Below are 18,640 nucleotides of genomic sequence, written 5' to 3' on the forward strand. Positions count from 1 at the left end.
AAAATACACAACAGGATGCAACAAAAACAAGCATCAGCTGACGATTCACGGAAACACGAGCGAAAAAGAAAAACATGCAGCGCAGCTGAGTCATGTTTCAATGTGACGAGACACGTGAGGCTGCAGGTGGTCAATGAAATGAAAGTTTAATTATCCGTCAGCTGATGTTAGATGACGTAGTTAAACTGAAATCAGGACTCATTTTTATTCCTCATCAGGCAGAACAGACGACAGGTCGGACTGAGCGTCAGTACAGGTGAGCTACCTGCAGTTGTATAACTGCCACTGAAAGCAGCAGCTAGGTGGCGCTGTGGCTCGCTGACTCACTCAGCAGTATAAATCCAGTCTGTAGTGAGGAGTCGGTACTGATCACTGAGCTGTTTTCATGGTGTCGTCATCAGAGTGACTGACAGCAGAGCATCGTGAAACGGTTGTTGTCATGGCGACCGACAGCTGTCGTCAGCTGGAACCATTCACAACGAGCAAGACAGCACTGATGACTCAGCAGCTACTGCGGTGACATGAACAAGCTAAGCTAGCTAGCTTCTATCAATAGGTGGAAGCCTCATTAGCAAACTGATACAGGGAGAGCAGCTCTGCAGCAAACAGTCATGTGAATCTAATGATGATGGATTTTATTTAGTAAATAACACAGAGCTCAGTTATTCTCAGTTATTTATGTGCTCACGCTCACATGAACGAAGCATCATCAGTGTTAAACTGGGCTTCACTCTGCAGGAAGATAAACTGAACACTGAAACTAAACTAAACTGAAGCTCTTTGTGTCTGAAAACGACTTCCTGCAGGTAAAATAAATGTGTGTTAAAAACTTGATCTCTGGATTAACCTGAAAGATTCAGTGTCGCCGGCGGTCAAACCTCAGCCAGCGGCTGACCTCAGAACAGCCCGTTTGTGAATTCATCTTTGTTTTAGCGGTGGGTAAACACTGACGGCTACAGATGGAGGAACGCTGGACACTGTTAAAGGCCTCGGAGCGTCTGTGAAGCTCGAGTCATTTCACCGATCGGCTACGAGTTCACGAGTCGGCTGCTGCGACAGCTTCCAACATTTCTGCTTCTTCACTGGTTTCAAGTGATTGAGCTCTTCTGAGCACCAATCAGGATTTGTCTACATTAAAACCTCATGTTGCCGAGCTACTGCTAGCAGTTCAAGAACAACATGATGACTCAAGTCACATGATCAGTTCGCTCTCTTTTAGCTCTGTTTTTGATCTCCACCAGCTCCTGAGGTTTGAAACATCCGGATCACTGTGCTCTCCAGTTAGTGGCTAACTCTTCCTGTGGCTAACTCTTTCTGTTGCTAACTCTTCCTGTGGCTGACTCTTTCTGTTGCTAACTCTTCCTGTTGCTAACTCTTCCTGTGGTTAACTCTTCCTGTGGCTAACTCTTTCTGTTGCTAACTCTTCCTGTGGCTAACTCTTCCTGTGGCTAACTCTTTCTGTTGCTAACTCTTCCTGTGGCTAACTCTTCCTGTGGCTGACTCTTTCTGTTGCTAACTCTTCCTGTTGCTAACTCTTCCTGTGGCTGACTCTTTCTGTTGCTAACTCTTTCTGTTGCTAACTCTTCCTGTGGTTAACTCTTTCTGTTGCTAACTCTTCCTGTGGCTAACTCTTCCTGTGGCTGACTCTTTCTGTTGCTAACTCTTCCTGTTGCTAACTCTTCCTGTGGTTAACCCTTCCTGTGGTTAACTCTTCCTGTGGTTAACTCTTTCTGTTGCTAACTCTTCCTGTGGCTAACTCTTCCTGTGGCTGACTCTTTCTGTTGCTAACTCTTCCTGTGGCTAACTCTTCCTGTGGCTGACTCTTTCTGTTGCTAACTCTTCCTGTGGCTAACTCTTCCTGTGGCTGACTCTTTCTGTTGCTAACTCTTCCTGTGGCTAACTCTTCCTGTGGCTGACTCTTTCTGTTGCTAACTCTTCCTGTGGCTAACTCTTCCTGTGGCTAACTCTTTCTGTTGCTAACTCTTCCTGTGGCTGACTCTTTCTGTTGCTAACTCTTCCTGTTGCTAACTCTTCCTGTGGCTGACTCTTTCTGTTGCTAACTCTTTCTGTTGCTAACTCTTCCTGTGGTTAACTCTTTCTGTTGCTAACTCTTCCTGTTGCTAACTCTTCCTGTGGCTGACTCTTTCTGTTGCTAACTCTTCCTGTTGCTAACTCTTCCTGTGGTTAACTCTTCCTGTGGCAAACTTAAGTAATCTAAACACATTCTATATTAAATTGCATTAAATTAAAACAGGGAATTTCAAGTATTTAATAAACAAATTGATATTTTTATGGCTTGATATTTTATGGTTTAGATTACTTAAGTTTACCCTCTTTCGATCACAACTGAATGATTTGTTACCCCATATATGTTTATTACGTTTATACTGCCTTGACATGACTCCTTGTGTTTACACTGATATTTGAATAAGTTGATTTTTGCATTTCGTGTTTCTTTTTATTATCAATTTTTATTTTTTTTATGTTCACTCTCAGTTGACACTGTATAACCACCTTGTGTTAAATAAAGGGGGAAAAAAAACTCCTCCTGTGGCTAACTCTTCCTGTTGCTAACTCTTCCTGTTGCTAATTGACTCTTCCTGTGGCTACCTCTTCCTGTGGCTAACTCCTCCTGTGGCTAACTCTTCCTGTTGCTAACTGACTCTTCCTGTTGCTAACTCTTCCTGTACATAGACCTATACGTAATATAAACCACTGCCAAGAACACGTCATTGAGGGAAAGCTAAATGTTTAGCTTTCTTCTATGGGCTCAGTCAGGAATCAGAAGTCAGTGTACGAGCTGAGGTTTCGTGAACCAGCAGCGATTGGAACAAACTGACATCTGTCAATCAAGGCAGGCCTGACCTGAGAAGCACCTTGCTGGACCTCCACAGGGTCAGAGATCCTCGGGTACATCCAGGAGACACAGATTGAGTCACAAAGAAAGAACAGGATCGTTCGGTTTGTGTGAGTTCATCGTTGGCAGGTCAAATGAGGAAAAGGCCACCGGAGTCTAAACCCTGAACAAGCTTCACCCTGAGCAGAGTCCAAGCGCCCCCCTGTGGACAGAGTGATACGAGGCTGCATCAGTTCAGTTCAGTTTCCTCCACTGAGCTCAGTCTGTGATTGGCTAACTGTCCGTTTCTTCTTGGTTTTTCTTTATAAGCAAATCATTTCGAGACTCCTAAACAAAGTCCACCCCCACGCTCGTTAAACTGCTGTTCATTCATCTGCTGCTGTAACAGCTGCAGAGATCTGCTCCCATCCAGCTGGCGAGGACCACCGACAGCTCGGGTTCATGGTGGGTGTTCCAGTTCATCCTGGAGGTGGTGGATGGGGTTGAGGTCTGGACTCTGTTTAGGCCAGAGTCAGAGTTTATTAAAGCTCAGAATCACAAAGAATGGCTCTGCACACAAACAGCAACGACAACACGAGGAAAACACTCACAAATGTTCAGAAGTGACAGGAACGACGTGTACAGCAAAACCAGTAAGCGGTCCAGTTCTTCCACATCAAACTGGTTTCATACACGAGAGCCGCGTCACGTTGAAACAGGAGCAGGTCTAGAAGAGCCTTAAATCCTCCAACCACAGGCCGACAGCACCTCCTCATCGTCACCCAGACTGAAGCCCAGGTGATGAAGATGCTCATTCACGAAGCGGTCTGCAGGTCTGTGTCTGTCCGAGTCCTTGTGGTCTGTCGTCAGTCTCCAGGTGTTTAACATTTAAAGTGACTCAGACTGAAGGTTTTAGCAGCTTCTGGTACTTCAGCAGCCCCCCCCCCACCCCCCCCCCCCCCCCCCCCCCCCCCCCGACAGATGGAACTGGTACGAGTCTGACATCACGTCACCTGATGTTCAGTCTTTGAATCAACATTTCAGAGACTGAGTGGAAAATGTGTGGGATCATTTATCTGAGTCCTCGTTTCCGCTGATGATGTCAAAGAAAAACAAAACAAAACAACTCTCTTAAAACGTCTTTATTTAATGGACATCTGCATTTTTCTGTCAGTTCTACACAACTCAGACTGAAAGGAACTCGTGATCACAGAACATCTAGCACACAAACAACGAGGGTGGAGACAGAAACCGTGAACTTCACAACATGTTCGAGCCCTCGTCGTAGAAATTACATCCAAAACAGATCTTCTTTAGCCAGAAGGCTGAAAACATTCAAACTAAAAAATGTTATTCTGCTAACATTGACATCACTTTCTAATCTGACATCACTCTGAACATCTCTGCGTTAAATATCTTCTCTGCTGTTGACAGTAATTACAGAGCTGAGAGCTTCTTCGAGTCTCCTCTGGAGTCCAGAAACAGCTCAGGGGGAAAGAATTTCACATCCTTCAAAGAACCGAGCGAATACACCGAAGTACAAAAAGCTTCTACTTTCATCGAGTATCAGCTGATTAATCGAATCACTTTCATCTCGTTTCATCTTTAAAACTCCTGAAAACTGGACCGTTTAGAAAATGACATCAGCTTCTACGAATGTTGACAGGTTGTGGATTTGAAGCAGTCGAGGGTCTGATTCAGGCTCTCTGATCAATAACCATCATCTGTCGCCGATCATCAGTAACATTCTGATCGATCGATGTGTTCGTCCTGTTTTCTCTCCGTCACAGAAATCGAACATTCAGCAGCAGCTCGTCGTCGCTCTGTCGAGCAGAATGAAAGGAGTTAAAGTGCTTTCTGCAGCCTCGCAGATCACCTGACAGATCACCTGACAGGTAGGCACCTTCACTGTGTCTGTGGCTCCTGACAATCTGATCACGTGACCTCCAGTCAAACTAGATTTAAAGGAGCAGTCCAGGTTTCTTGAAGCGGGCCGAGGTGTTAATTCAGTGTTTCAGCAGCGAGCAGTTTGGAGACAGGTGTGCTGTCAGGCGCGCTGAAGATCAGGACCGTCCCGCAGCATCAGTTTCAGCGCCATCAGGCAGCCGTTTCCTCTGGCACTACATTTTCTCAACCGTAGAACTCACCTGTTCCTGAGCGGCCGCGCCGCGTCCCGCCGCTGATCAGCTGTTCGGTCAGACGTTCAGCGTCTGCGGACGACAGAAAATGAAACTGTAAATGTTTGTGTCGGCGCTGATGAAACTCTGCTCTCTGCGCAGACCGCAGGAACCCTTTCTGAAGCAGGACCTTCTTCACCGGCTGCTGCTCCTCTTCAGCGCTGAGTTACCTGAAGGTGGAGTCCAGCAGCTCTTCGCCGTCCCGTCCAGAGGAACGACGGCGGCGCCGGTGGCGTATCACTGGTGATGTCTGCGTTCAGAGCTGTTCAAGGCCAAAATCAGTCAACAGAACACGGTGAAGTGTACCTGGTGACAGGACGCGTCTTCATCAGACCAGCACAGAAAAACCAACAGTCAGAGAACCGTCACAAACTTCAAGTCTGATTTCTGATCAAACGGCTGATCTGCGGCGCAACACAGCGAGCAGCGTGTGGAGGAACACACGAGTTCTACGGTTCACAAGACGTAGGTCCAGAGGAAAGAGCAGCCTGACGGCACAGGAAGTGGTTTAAAGACTGATCCGGATTCGTTTATCTTCAGCTCTGATGCTGAGAAGAACCTCATCAAACCCACTTTAGAACTCAGAACCGTCCCTCTACGTCCAGGAAGTGCTCTGAAGCAGGACCTTCAGTGTTTGGATCAAGTTTGTCAGATTTAGCATCAGATCACCAGCAGCGTCTGACAGGACTCAGATCAGGATCTGGACTGTCCCTACGAACACTGAGGCCGGGCTTCATGTTCTGTTCTGGCAGCACAGAGACCACAGACCTCAGGTCAGATCATAGAATTAATCGATTTCAATCAGAACTTCTGATTGTCTGCTTTCATCTGAACTTAAATTCTGATCGGAGCAGCGTCATCCGGACAAACATCAGGATGGCGCTCACTGATCCAGGGACAGTTTTTCAGTCTGTAACAGAAGCAGAAACCAGCTGAACCCTCCAACACATCCTTCATCGTACAAAACAAAGAGAGAAAGAAACAGATTCTTTTCTTTTGGAACCTAAACTGCTAAAATACCACGTTGGGCTGTTCCAGGTCCAGGTCCAGGTCCAGGTCCAGACGACGGTTCAGGGAAACCTACTGAAGAGACTCTGCTGACATTAGTGTGTTAAAGGGGCTGGTTGTTGTGTGTCGTTCCAAGTCCTGACTGAAGCCTCTGCAGTCCATCCCAGTCCAGCCTCAAGTGAACTGGTACTCTGTGTCCTCCGGAGCGTACTGGGTCTCTCCGGCTGTGTACTGGTCCATCCCTGGGGCGTACTGGTCGTCTGCTGCGGTGTACTGGTTGTCACCGCTGTACGATTGTTCTGCTGGTTCTTGGTTCTCTGCGGTGTTCAGGCCTGATTTCTTCACTCTGAGATTAAAGAAAAGACATTTCAGATCCTTTGGAGACATTTCTGTTTTTTGACGGCTGAGGTCAAAACAGAAGAGCTCTCATACCATGAAGTCTTTAAAACCAGTTCAGAGATGTGTGGACTTACTGGTTCTTGTGTTTGGCACCGCTGATGTGAGACTGGTACTGCTCCACAGAGTTCAGCTCGATGTTGCAGATGGTGCAGGGGTAGCCCTTCAGTGTGGAAGCTGTGGAAGAAAGGACAGGAGGACATTCAGAACCATTCGTCAGTACTTCTGTCTACAGGAGCCTCTCAGAGAACAGCAGCCGGCAGAGGACCTGGTGCCGTGGACGGGCCGTACGTCTCCATCAGTTTCATTTTGGTCATCTGTTTTCGGTGCTTCTTGCCCACGTAGTGCTGCTGGGCCATGAGGGGGTTGTTGAAGGAGGCCTGGCAGATGGAGCAGAAGCGGTCCGGGTTGTTGTTGTTGTTGCCGTTATTACCCGTCGATGACGCGCCGCTCGAATCGTCCGCAGGTTTCTTCTTCGGCTGAGCTGCTGGAGTCTGAGAAGCTACGGCTGAAGAGGAGAAACATCAGTAACAAAGAAGACATGAAAATAGCACGTTACACAGGAAATAAAAGCTACACAGACAGTTACAAAGAGCTGGAGGTCGTGAGTAAAACCTTCAAAACAAACAGCAGTACAGACCTGGACTCTGAGGACCGACGTTTTTCAGCCTCAGGTTCTTGGCGTGAACTTTGCCCTGATAGTGAGACTCGGCCACCACGGGAGACGAGAAGGTCATGTTACATACGTGACACACCTTCAACCGGCTGGTGTCTCCATTGTTACAGTCCCACTGACAAAGACACAAGCAACAGACTGTCAGTAATGTCAGTCCTGTCTGTTCTCTGTCTGTTCTCTATTAGTTCTGTCGGTTCTGTCAGATCTCTGTTAGTTCTGTCGGTTCAGTCTGTTCTCTGTCGGTTCTGTTGGTTCTGTCAGTTCTGTTGGTTCTCTGTCAGTTCTGTTGGTTCTCTGTCGGTTCTGTCAGTTCTGTTGGTTCTCCGTCAGTTCTGTCGGTTCTGTTGGTTCTCTGTCAGTTCTGTCGGTTCTCTGTCGGTTCTCTGTCGGTTCTGTCAGTTCTGTTGGTTCTCTGTCAGTTCTGTCGGTTCTGTCAGTTGTCTTTTTTTGCTGCATTGCTCAGCTCAACACATCATCATCATCATCATCTGCTGTGAGAAAACAATGTGAAGTGAAACAGGTTGTTCAGTTTCAGTTTCTCACACTGAGCGACGGCGACGACTTGAGCTTTTTCAGCTCGGGCTCCTTCTCGCTCTGCATGGACCGATAACGCCGCACTTTGTTGGCGTGTTTCTTGCTCTGCAAAGAGAAGCTCAGGTTACTGACAGAGTGGACGACAGACACCAACACTGCAGCAAAGACTGATTTCAGCTTCAGTAACTGCAGATATTCAATGTGAACATTTCAGCAGTCTGTTAACAGCTCGTCCATTAACACATTAATAACATCATGTTACAACACATCAAATACAAAGATTCACTGCTTTTCTTCGATTCACGTCATTTTCAATCTAATATTCCTGCAAACATTTAAAAATGTATTTCCTAAAAATTTTGGGACCTGCATCGAAGCTGATGTCACCAAGAATATAAAAAGTGATTGGCAGCTGCTACTGAAATAAAAAACTTTGCTCATTTTTCAAACGCTGTGAAAACCTTCAGCCTACAGCCTCCAGCTCGTCTTTGTGTCCGAACACCAGGAAAACTGTTCCGTCTGGTCCCTCAGCTTCTCAGACCTCTTTGTCATTTCACCAAAGTCATCGAGTTGTTTTCATTACAGACTTTTCTGTTCCTGTCTGACAGCTTGAGAACGAAGTAATTCTTCCTACCTCACCAGCTACATGCGGACACCTTCTAATAATAAAACCTTTCATGTGATGTCGAGCATCTTCTCATCAAATCAAACCTTCCAGCTAATAATCATGCAGCTCGTATCTCTGAGCGTAGCAGGACCAGCGGCAGCAGACTGTGTATCACTGACCTGATAATGAGTCAACTTCTGAGACTCAGAAATCAGGACAGCGCTGCAGACTTTACACTGAGAGTCAGAAAACAGGTCGCTGTGCTCCTTTATCATCTTATTTACTGCAGGGAGGAAGAGAGAAACAGCAGGTCTGAAATCAGGTCACATCTTCCAGGGAATGTAACACAGAACGTACGACAGTTTATCTGTGGCAGAAGTCCAAACGACAACAGCTGGAGACTCATCGGTGGAATCAGAGATCGGCTGTCAGAGCCTTTGGAAACGAGCCCCTTTAACGAGCTCTGCCTCAGTGAGAGTAACTCCTGCAGGACTCCCCCGTGCACACGTTAACAACATTAATCATGCATGTAAATGTGCTGGCAGCGATCTGCGAGTATCGTACTGTACAACATTGTTCTTCTTCAGTCTGGAGTTTGACTCCAATGTCACTGAAATAACTGAAGTTTTATGCTGACAGGTATGTTTAAGGCAACATGAGGTCAGGGGATGGGTGCCACGGCGCGATGCCTCTCAGTTGGTCTGGATGAGCACCGTCATCAGACTTGGAACATGTGACATTTAAGGCGGTTTGTCTTTCAGGTGTTTAGATGTGGCTCATGGCTTTATGGAGACATGTCAGGACCTGATCAGACCACCGTGCTGCTGCCGGATGAGGCACCTCGTGTGTGATCGTCTCTTGGCACATCTCACCTGATTTTTATTCACGGTGCTTTAAATGTTTGTGTGGAGCACTTTGGTCAACACCTGCTGGTTTTAAATGTGCTCTATAAATAGACTTGTGTCCACTCCGTCTTATATTTCATCACGTCTGTACTTCTGTAATGTGAACACTTATTACAGCCGTGTGACGGATCTGGTTACAGCTTCCCTTCCAGCACATCATCTCAGAATTGTGGTGACTAATTAGCATTTTAGCAAGAATCTGACTCTCAGCTGTTTCCACCCCCCTGGTCAGTGTGTGTTTAATGAGCAGGCAGGTAACATTAGAGGATATTCATCCCTCACAGCAGCTGTCTGATAAACTGAGCCGTCATGCAGCCTTCAGATGGGCGAAGCAAACACCAGCAAACTGACTGCTTGTGTATGAAGTCCATCACATCAGCAGGTAACACATGAGTTCACGGTACACAGTAGCGCGCGCTGTATCTTCCATGGTTAAACGTTAGTAACGCAGCAGGTCTCCAGGTGTGCGGCATCAGAGCTGAAGCTGCTCCGTCAGCCTCCACAGGCAGAGGAAGCCACTCACACCTGAAGCAACAGTCGATGTACACATGCTCTCATCGACCTTGGATCCGAAACGGCTACAGCTAGCTTAGCTTAGCGTACTTCAGCAAACCCGCTCCGCTCACGCTGCAATGCCGGCTAACGTTAGCTTGGACGCTAACGGCAACAGTGTCGTTTTAAGCTCTATTAGCTCAGGCTGCGACTGCGTGCACTGACGCAGCGTTCTGTTAAAATAAGCGCCCCGTTAGTAAAGAAACAGGCCGTACCCTCCGCCAGCCCCGAAGGTAAGTACGGAAAATCCTCGGACTGCATCGCGACGGCCATGATTTCCATTACAACGAGCGGCGTCCTACAACGCATGCGCACCTGACAGGCAAGCCTGCGGAAGATGCTCTATGACAACTGCCGAACATTTCCGGTCACAAAAGGCGGGTTTAACGTCGAATCCCGCCCACTCTAATTACGTCACAATGCTTCGTTCAGTACCGGCGGAAATCTATTAACTTACACAGAATTTTTAAGAAAATATGGAATTCCAGTCACTCCAAAGAATACGCAGTTGTTTTTGATGCTATACCATCAGGTCTTCTGAGACTGGTCCAGGGATGTGACTCCTTAGATAGAAGTGTGCAGGTGATATCAGCCCCTGCGCTGGGAGATCTAACCCTCACTGACAAGAGATGTAACAACTATTATATCAGGAGGCGCTGTCAGGGAATCTCAATTCCTGCTACCAAATCGTTTTGGGAGGCAAAAATTCCAAACATTAAGTGGACGTTGGTATGGAATATTAATAAAAAGTATTGTGTCACCAATAAGGTAAGAGAAGTTTCTTTTAAAATTGTTCATATGATTTATCGAGTCAAAAAAACACTTGCTAGATTCAGAGAAATAGATGAAATGTGTGTTTTCTGTAACACTGGAGCAGAAACTGTGCATTTGTTTTATTACTGTCCTTATGTTAAACTGCTTTGGATCAATGTGGAAAGATTTGTTCAAGACCGAATGAGACTCAGCATCTGCCTAAATATGAAAGACATTATTTTGTATGTCGAAAGAAACTTTGAAAGCAAAGAAGTTTTTGTGTTAAACCTTTTGATGTTATTTGGAAAATTCCACATACACAAATCCAAATGGACTCGAAAAACCACGAATCCAGCAGTTTAGAATGGAAGTCGGACATTATATTGGGACATTGACAGGACTTAAGAACCAAAAGGCGATCAAAACTGTGCAAATATGTGAAGCCTTGGGAATTACATGAATTAGTTATGAACTGAACAAGAGTGAGATACCCCTGGACATTTTTTTCTGTATATGTATGCATATATGTAAATAGGGCTTGCTGTGTGTTGTGTTGTGTAGAGTGTGTGACAATAAAAAAAAAAAAAAACAAAAAAAAAAACAAGAATTTTTGTGGCTTCAACATCTCTGCAGTATTTAACTCGCTGCATTTATGACATCTGTGAAATGTAGGATTTCATCATTTCTTTGACTGTAGAGTTCAACAACTGCTGTTTGCGTTCCAAGACAACATTATCCATAATGTCATTTTGATTAATAGCAATTCTAGAAAGAGATCTACAGTTAATTATATCAACAGTTGATTTTGATCTCTTTAACTTCATTACAACCAGTCAACTTTAAAAATGTACTTTTATTAAGTCCTAATTACTGATGTCATTCTCTGCATATAGATACATATATACACACATGTATTTCTTCGATTTTCTTCTCTTCCTGCTTTAAAACAACAATTAATTTCTCATTCTCACAGAATGATATCCAGGAAGTGACCGTTGCCTGTGGACTCCACATCTCTGTGTCTTTAGTGTTCACGTCCCTCTGAAAACATGTATGATGGAACCAGGAACACACAGCTGGACCAGCCAGTCTCGTCTTTGCTTTTGAGACAAGACACACTCTGATAAAAGCTCTGAGGGTTTTCACCCCTGAACAGTGACTGAAGTCTGTACACACCCTGAAGAATCAGCTCAGAGTCTCGAGACGGTTGATTTTTCATCTGAACGCTACAAAACAGTTCAAGGCTGTGAGCACGCGTTAAAAAGGTCTGCAGTGGGTTTCTGCTGAATCTGCCACTAGATGGAGACAAACAGCCATTGAAGGTGCAGACATTCACACAGCAGCTGCTTTTCCTCCAGGACCTGGAGGTCTCACTTCAACAAGGTGATCATGGATCATTGAACTCTGTCATTGATTCTATCAACACAGTATTTTCTGCATTATCAGCCTCACTGTGTCCCAGAGGGATGAAGGGCAGTCTCCTTCCTCCTTTTCCACCTTTTCATCAGGTAGATGGTCCAGCGACATCATCCTCTGACACCCTCACCCAAAACAATACATATGACATAGAGTTATCAAGTTAACATTAATTAGCATTAGTAATGACATAGATGTGATAGATCAAAATTAATTACATTTTCTGTTTGTCGTACAACCGGTGACGCCACACAGATTACGTGGAAGAAATGATTTAAATGTTAAGTGAATGGATGAACAGGAATCTAAAAAAACACAAGCATTTTAACGCTCATTGGTTCAGTTCTAACAAAAATGAACACAATACTTTCAATAAACGTTAAGAAACATTTTGCTGACGTGAAAAAATAAGTGTTTCCGCCCGGTTTCGAACCGGGGACCTTTCGCGTGTGAGGCGAACGTGATAACCACTACACTACGGAAACTGATGTTGGATGTTTCGTGTGTACCTCTTCAAAGTCTCGCCACACTTCATTTTTGTGGTGTTAGTTTGCGGCTTCCACCATGGAAGTCAAGCAGCATTAACTTCAATGTCTATCAATCATATCTAAACCATTGAAGTTAGATAGCCTGCTGTTCTTTTTGTTGACATCGGTTTCCGTAGTGTAGTGGTTATCACGTTCGCCTAACACGCGAAAGGTCCCCGGTTCGAAACCGGGCGGAAACAAGTGGTTTCTTTTTTTTTTTTGGCTAGTTCGCTTTGCTTTTAGTTGTGCGTGTAAAAATGTTTCTCAGTATTTTTATCTTGAACTGGGTTCAGGTGTTAATTGCGCTGTTTACACCTGGTATTAACATGTGTCTTCGCTGATCCTGTATACACACAAAAATAAAGTTTTATCTTTTTATCTTATCTTATATATCTACATACACACACACACACATCTATATATACAAACATATACACACACATGCATATCTATACACACACATATCTACAAATACACACACACACAAAAGCATCATCTTGTTTCAGCTCCAAGACGCAACAACTTCAGACTCTGTCTCTCTTTTTTCTTTCTCTCTTTTTCTTCCTTCCTTCCTTCCTTCTTTTCTTTCTTCGTCAGTCTGTCGTTGGAGAAATGACATCTTGATTTTCCAGTTCACTTATTTCTAAGCATGAATCACATGTTGGTTCATGAATGAAGAACTGTAAACTATCTGTACTTTGATTTTACTGCAGATACTTTAGAATGCAGGATTTTGACATTTTTGTACTCTGTAGTTGAAGTACTTTTACGCACAGACACACACACTCCAGTCCGACCTACCAACCAGTCTGTCTACTTGTTACATCACACGATGCACACACACACACACACACACACACACAGTGTCCGGGTGTCCCGCCAGCAGGAAGCTCCCAATTTGGGCATCAGGACATCCGGTGCAGCAGCAGGAAACACCATATTTGGGCTGAATCTGTGTTGTTTTTCCTGCAGAGAGCTGGCTGTGCCGCCAATGACAAAGTCTGATCTCATTGGCTGTTTCTCTCTCTCTCTCTCTCTCTCACACACACACACACACACACTGACTTTTATCTTTATGGCAGTTTAGTTATTTCATCTCTGACTCTTCTTCTTCTGTTAAATGAAATCACGTCCAGTCCACAGCAGCATAAATTAATCTGCTGTGTGAGACGTTGTTTCATGCTTTAGTGCCTGATTTGCATCGAGAATCAATTTAATTTAAATAAAGTTTTTGTTTGTGTTTAAACATTTAACATTCTCCACTCAAGGTCTGTCTCATTCTGAAGCTTTCAACTGTATCACACTGTCTTCATCTAGAGATGAGCTTTCATAATACTACAAAAAAACTACATCTGCTGAAAAACCATGTGAAACACGTGAAATCCACTTGAACTGTTAGCAGCTGTGCTGAAATAAAACCACCAACCGGACTTTGACATTTTATTCTCGTAGCTCTTTAATAAAAGAGGAAACACGTTCAGTATAAAATCAATCACTGACCTGCATGTAAACATACAAACGTCCCAGAACCTACGCAGTAGGTAAAAACTGTGTACACGTTCATGTATGTACACGATACTGCATGTAAACATACACACATCCCACTTACAAAAGTACTCATATTCACACTCGTTTACACATGAAACTCTTCTTAAGCCTCCTAAACTCATCTCTTTCTCTGTGAAGTTTGGTTCTGTGACTTTTTTTAAAGTCAGCTTTTATTAACCGCTGAAGGTCAAAGGTCACATCCAGCTCCTTGTTTTGAACTCCAGCCGTTTGTGCAGCGACTACGGTGGCCAGACAGGCTCAAAACGAAGCAGCAGCTGAGTTTATAAAACAGTTTCCAGCTGCGAGGTGTTTCCCTCCAGAGAAACCACCCTCACGTCTGCTGACCTTTGACCTCGTCTCTACTGGACAAAAATATAACGCAGACGGTCAGATGTGTGACCTCGCTTCAGTCTGAGGTCAAAGGTCACGATGCCACTGGTGGACTTCCTGTCTGTCAGCAGATGTTGGAGCTGTGGGGGGACGGAAGCTCCGACTGAGGACTCCCCATCGGAGAGGAGCAGGAGGAGGAGTAGAGGTGGGGGGACGGCGAGGAGGTGTAGACGTGTGAGAGCGAGGAGGTGAAGCAGGGGGAGGCGGCCTGCATGCTGAGGGAGGAGAAGGAGGAGAGTGAGGTAGCAGGGGAGGAGGCGCTGTGAGTTGGGGAGGAGTAGGAGGAGCAGGGGGAGGAGGTGGGAGGGGAGGCGTAGGTGGGGGGCTTGCTGATGGGGGTGGGAGCAGAGTTGGAAGAGTTCCTGTCAGTCTTGCGGTCCCGCTGCCTCTGGTGGATCTTGGCGTGCCTCTTGCGCTCGTCACTGCGTGCGAACTTGCGTCCGCACTCATTGCAGGCGAACGGCTTCTCGCCGGTGTGCGTGCGGATGTGCGTGGTCAGGTGATCACTGCGGCTGAAGCTGCGCATGCAGATGCGGCACTGGAATGGCTTCTGGCCTGTGTGCACACGCACGTGGCGCGTCAGCTCGTCGGATCGGGAGAAGCGGCGGTCGCAGCCGTCGGCGGGGCAGGCGTACGGACGCTCGTGCGGCGGCGTCTTGCACTGACGGCCTGCGGGGGATTTCCTGCTCCGGCTGGATTTGGTGAACTGGGCGTGGTGGGCGGGGCCAGGGGCAGCACCATGAGGCTGCGTCTGGATCTGTGAGGAGAAAGCTTTGATGGTGGAAAGCGGCGTGAGCGGAGGCTGCGATGGCGGCGGGTTCAGGCTCTGCGTCAGCACAGGTTTCTGGTCCTGGATCAGGCAGAGCTCGCCGTCCTGCGGCAGCTGCGACAGGAGGTAGTCCGGGAGCATCGGCACCACCAGGGAGGGGGGCTGGAGGCCCACCCGGGAGGTGGAGGAGTGGTAGGCTGGAGGGGGGCCCTGCGGTTGGAAGGTCTGGGGGGCTGGCAGGGAGTCGGAGGTGGGGGGGGGCAGGTCGGGGCCAGCGGTGGTCGTGTATGTCGGCGTCGCGGAGAAGACTGACGTGACGTCACCGCACCCACAGCTGAAGTTCGGCTGGGACAGCGATGATGGTGATGACGTCACTGAAGATGTTACTGATGATGAAGAGGAGAGGCTGCAGGCCGCAGGGGGAGGAGCCGCCATACTGACCAACCCCGTGAACAGGCTTAGGAGAGGCTCCGCCCACAGGCCACCGCCACTGGTGACGGTGTTCGACGGCTCGAAGGTGAAGCGGCCGCTGTAGGCCAGAGAGGGGAGGCGGGGGGTGAGAGGGGGGAGACCCTGCAGGTCCGGGAGGTCCGAAAAAGAGTCTGAGAGAGAAAAGAGAAAAGAGGCGAAGAAGAGAAGGTCAGACACAAGTCACTCCAACAGGATACAGCTGATTACCTGCTCCACCACACCTGGAGCACCTGAGAGGGAAGTTTGCTCTGATCTGATTGGCTGCAGTGAGTCAGCTGACCTTTGGTAAAGATTATCTGAGGAGCTGCTGATTCAAACTGAAATATTCAGAACACTGATGTCAGCTGAGCTGCTCTAAAACAGTATGAGTCATTTATATTTACGGTTTATTAGATTAGTGTTTAATTATGTATCAGAGGAACATCCGTCACATCACAGGATTTTATTTCACTTCACATCTTAAATCAGGAAATCAGCAGAGCAAACAACAAGATGATTACTTATTTTACTCATTAATAACGTGAATATTTCTGCGTCTTTCACTTGTCTTTGAGCACTGACGGGGCTTCTGATATCGGTCTATTAGTTCAGGATTTTGTCCTCACCTCCGTACTCCCCGGGCTCCCCGCTCAGCAGCCCGGCTCCCTCCGCGGCCGACGCGGCCAGCAGCGAGCCTCCCGCCGCGGCGTTCTGCAGCAGCATCTGCAGCTCCTCCAGCTTCGAGTAGCCGTCCAGCGGGGAGAGAGGCGGCGGGAAGCAGGCCAGGGGGTCGGAGATCTGCAGGGCGGGCAGGAGCAGCTCCGCTTTGGTCGCTGCCATCTCTCTGGAGGAAGAGGAGCGAGAAGCGGCGGAGAATGTGGAGCTCGGCGGCTCCCGGAGCTCCAGACCACCGGGCTGTTCCTGCACGGGGGCAGAGCCGCTGTCCGCTCCTGAATGCCGCGGAGAGGCGCTCTGGCCGGGCTGACGCTGCTGCTGGGGGCGCTGATGCTCGGAGGAAGCCAAGGCTGGAGGGTCTTCAGGTCCGGGGTCCGGCGTCCCGGGCTGAGATGTTTGACAGGATTATTTTCGGATCTTTGTGGATGAAGTCATCGGGGAAAGTGTTAATTTCCGGTTGGTGTTTTCACATGTGGATGACAACTTGAACTTGAGCTCTGTCAGGTTCCTTCAATGAGGATTCCCGGCTTTATAAAGACTCCTGCGTGACGTACATTCCCAAATATGGCAGGGAGGAAGCCCATATTTGGGCAGAGCGGTGAGCGTGCAGGTCGTGCTGCGCATGGACACCCCGGTGGTCTCTGCGCTCTTTGTGCTGCAGTTTTTGGAGCGTGAACGATCCGGTACGTGCCAGACCTCAGTCCAGCTCGGTGGGTTCTGTCTCTGCGTCGGACTGCCGCCGGTAAAGGCGCACAGGGAGCCCAGCCAGCCGCCATGGCCGGAAACCCCGGAGACACGTCACAGCTCTGATCAATTTTTTTTAAGGCTCTTGAGTTACGTCACGTGGAGCTCGTCCAGGGCATCGTCACTTCCTCGGGCCTTATTTGGATGCTTTCCTGTCGGACTGCTGGTCGAGGGCGGTCGCTTCTCGTCCTGCAGCTCAGCTCAGAACTGAATGACAGCAAAGAATCACTGAAGTATCAGGAGTAAAAGTACTTTGTGAGGAGCTGGTTGAGATGAAGTATTTTCTGTACTGCTGCAAGTTAATCTCCAGTCACGTGTCATTTTTCATAAATAGATTATTCATTTATTATTATAAAAGTAAGTGCAGCAGATAAATGTGCAACTGAAAAGAACAATTTCCTTCTGCCAGGTAATGCAGTACAAGTATAAAGTACTCAAAACTGTACTTCAGAACAGAACTGAAGTAAATGTACCCTGTTAGTTACTGTATGTATGTAATGACATTGTATCCACTGAGAAATGAGTGTATGCCAGTGGTGGAACAAGTACTCAGATCTTTTACTCCAGAAAAAGTAGCAGTAGTACAGTGTAGAAATACTCTGGTACAAGCATTCAAATGATGAAGTTCTGAATCCTCTGTGTTTGTTCCCATGAAGGAGGAACCTGTTGCAGACTCAGTGGGTGAGGAAGCTCAGAGTCACGGTCACTGCGTCGTTGTCTGTTAGGAGAAATGCTCCACCCACGTTTTCTAGTTAGGAAAAGTGTGTTTGGAGGATGCGGGCATCGATCCCGCTACCTCTCGCATGCTAAGCGAGCGCTCTACCATTTGAGCTAATCCCCCGATGAGCGCTCTGAAGGACCGTCGTTATATTTCACAGGAAGTACGTCGCCGGAAATCACGTTGATCAGTCAAATATAAAAGTCAAAAATAATCGCCTGTGTTGAAAAGGGATCTTGTGGACGATCGCCTCAGAGCTGTGAAACTTATGAAAGGAAAACATGCAAAGCTGCTCCTCAGAGCTTATGAAGAATTTAAAATAGCCTAAATGATGAACATATGATGACATCTAAGCAATTACAAAACCATAAATAATTATGATTATTGTTTTTTGTTAATTATTTATCAAACTGGCCTTGTATATTTGACACTGTTCAGTCCCATGTTGTATAATTTCACTGAAATAAATATAACAGAAGCAAAAAATAGAAGTGATGTCAGAATGGATGTCATCAGAACAGTGATGTCACTGAGAGATAGAAACCCTGTCAACCCTGATCAATGCCGATGTTTGATCAAATGCAGTCAAACGTGTCCCACTTCCTGTGTAGAGAGGAAGTCAAAAGACAAGAAAACGGAGGCTGAAACACATCAAGTCAGTATTCTGATCTGATTTAACCTCCTGACGGGGATGCTGAAGAGGTCTGAGAATGAAGACGAGCACAAAAACACCATTATTGTGTGTGTGTGTGTGTGTGTGTCTGTGTGTGTTCACCTGCTTTATAAAGACCATGACAGAGTCCTGCAACAGAAATAGAACAAAGCTGAGATGTGTCGGCATGTGGCAGCAGGCTGCAGGAATACCAGCAGGGCTGCATTTAGACTGTGAACACACACACACACACACACACACACACACACACACACACAGGAATGCTACTGGAAGTTTCTTGCAGGGT

General features: G+C 46.8%; 2 protein-coding genes and 3 non-coding genes across 7 annotated transcripts; 1 reads left to right on the forward strand and 4 right to left on the reverse strand.

The window, feature by feature from the left end:
* Window positions 1-3,980: 3,980 nt before the first annotated feature.
* znf346 (zinc finger protein 346) lies at window positions 3,981-9,981 on the reverse strand. 3 transcript variants are annotated; one of them, XR_006007391.1, is made up of 8 exons: window positions 9,907-9,981; window positions 8,414-8,517; window positions 7,637-7,732; window positions 7,058-7,208; window positions 6,686-6,925; window positions 6,495-6,594; window positions 5,184-6,367; window positions 3,981-5,046 (listed from the first exon to the last, which is right to left on the reverse strand). XR_006007391.1 is itself a non-coding variant. In XM_041952252.1 (7 exons), exons 1-7 carry the CDS (start codon window positions 9,971-9,973, stop codon window positions 6,196-6,198), a joined length of 930 nt encoding a protein of 309 aa, XP_041808186.1. In that variant the 5' UTR covers window positions 9,974-9,981; the 3' UTR covers window positions 3,981-6,195. The 3 variants fall into 3 exon arrangements, 1 of the variants encoding a protein (XP_041808186.1); XR_006007392.1 differs by having other exon boundaries at window positions 5,144-6,367; XM_041952252.1 differs by having other exon boundaries at window positions 3,981-6,367.
* A 2,291-nt stretch (window positions 9,982-12,272) lies between these two features.
* Window positions 12,273-12,345, reverse strand: trnav-cac. The gene has a single exon. It is a non-coding gene; the product is annotated as a tRNA-Val (tRNA).
* A 169-nt stretch (window positions 12,346-12,514) lies between these two features.
* Window positions 12,515-12,587, forward strand: trnav-aac. The gene has a single exon. It is a non-coding gene; the product is annotated as a tRNA-Val (tRNA).
* Window positions 12,588-13,823: 1,236 nt separating this feature from the next.
* Window positions 13,824-16,736, reverse strand: LOC121617237 (early growth response protein 1-like). Its single transcript, XM_041952339.1, has 2 exons — window positions 16,171-16,736; window positions 13,824-15,696 (listed from the first exon to the last, which is right to left on the reverse strand). The coding sequence occupies exons 1-2, from the start codon at window positions 16,382-16,384 to the stop codon at window positions 14,390-14,392; spliced, it is 1,521 nt and encodes a 506-aa protein (XP_041808273.1). The 5' UTR covers window positions 16,385-16,736; the 3' UTR covers window positions 13,824-14,389.
* Window positions 16,737-17,731: 995 nt separating this feature from the next.
* trnaa-agc lies at window positions 17,732-17,804 on the reverse strand. The gene has a single exon. It is a non-coding gene; the product is annotated as a tRNA-Ala (tRNA).
* Window positions 17,805-18,640: the final 836 nt, after the last annotated feature.

The sequence above is a fragment of the Chelmon rostratus genome, chromosome 14, assembly GCF_017976325.1.
Source record: "Chelmon rostratus isolate fCheRos1 chromosome 14, fCheRos1.pri, whole genome shotgun sequence".
NCBI lineage: Eukaryota > Metazoa > Chordata > Actinopteri > Chaetodontiformes > Chaetodontidae > Chelmon > Chelmon rostratus.

Coding starts and splice junctions, on each gene's coding strand:
- LOC121617237 (XM_041952339.1), bottom strand. CDS start 16,384: ATGGCAGCGACCAAAGCGGAGCTGCTCCTGCCCGCCCTGCAGATCTCC. Junction 15,697..16,170: donor GGAGCCCGGGGAGTACGGAG/GTGAGGACAAAA, acceptor TTTCTCTCTCAG/ACTCTTTTTCGGACCTCCCG.
- znf346 (XM_041952252.1), bottom strand. CDS start 9,973: ATGGAAATCATGGCCGTCGCGATGCAGTCCGAGGATTTTCCGTACTTA. Junction 7,209..7,636: donor AGTCGTCGCCGTCGCTCAGT/GTGAGAAACTGA, acceptor TGTCTTTGTCAG/TGGGACTGTAACAATGGAGA. Junction 6,368..6,494: donor GGTGCCAAACACAAGAACCA/GTAAGTCCACAC, acceptor CTTTAATCTCAG/AGTGAAGAAATCAGGCCTGA.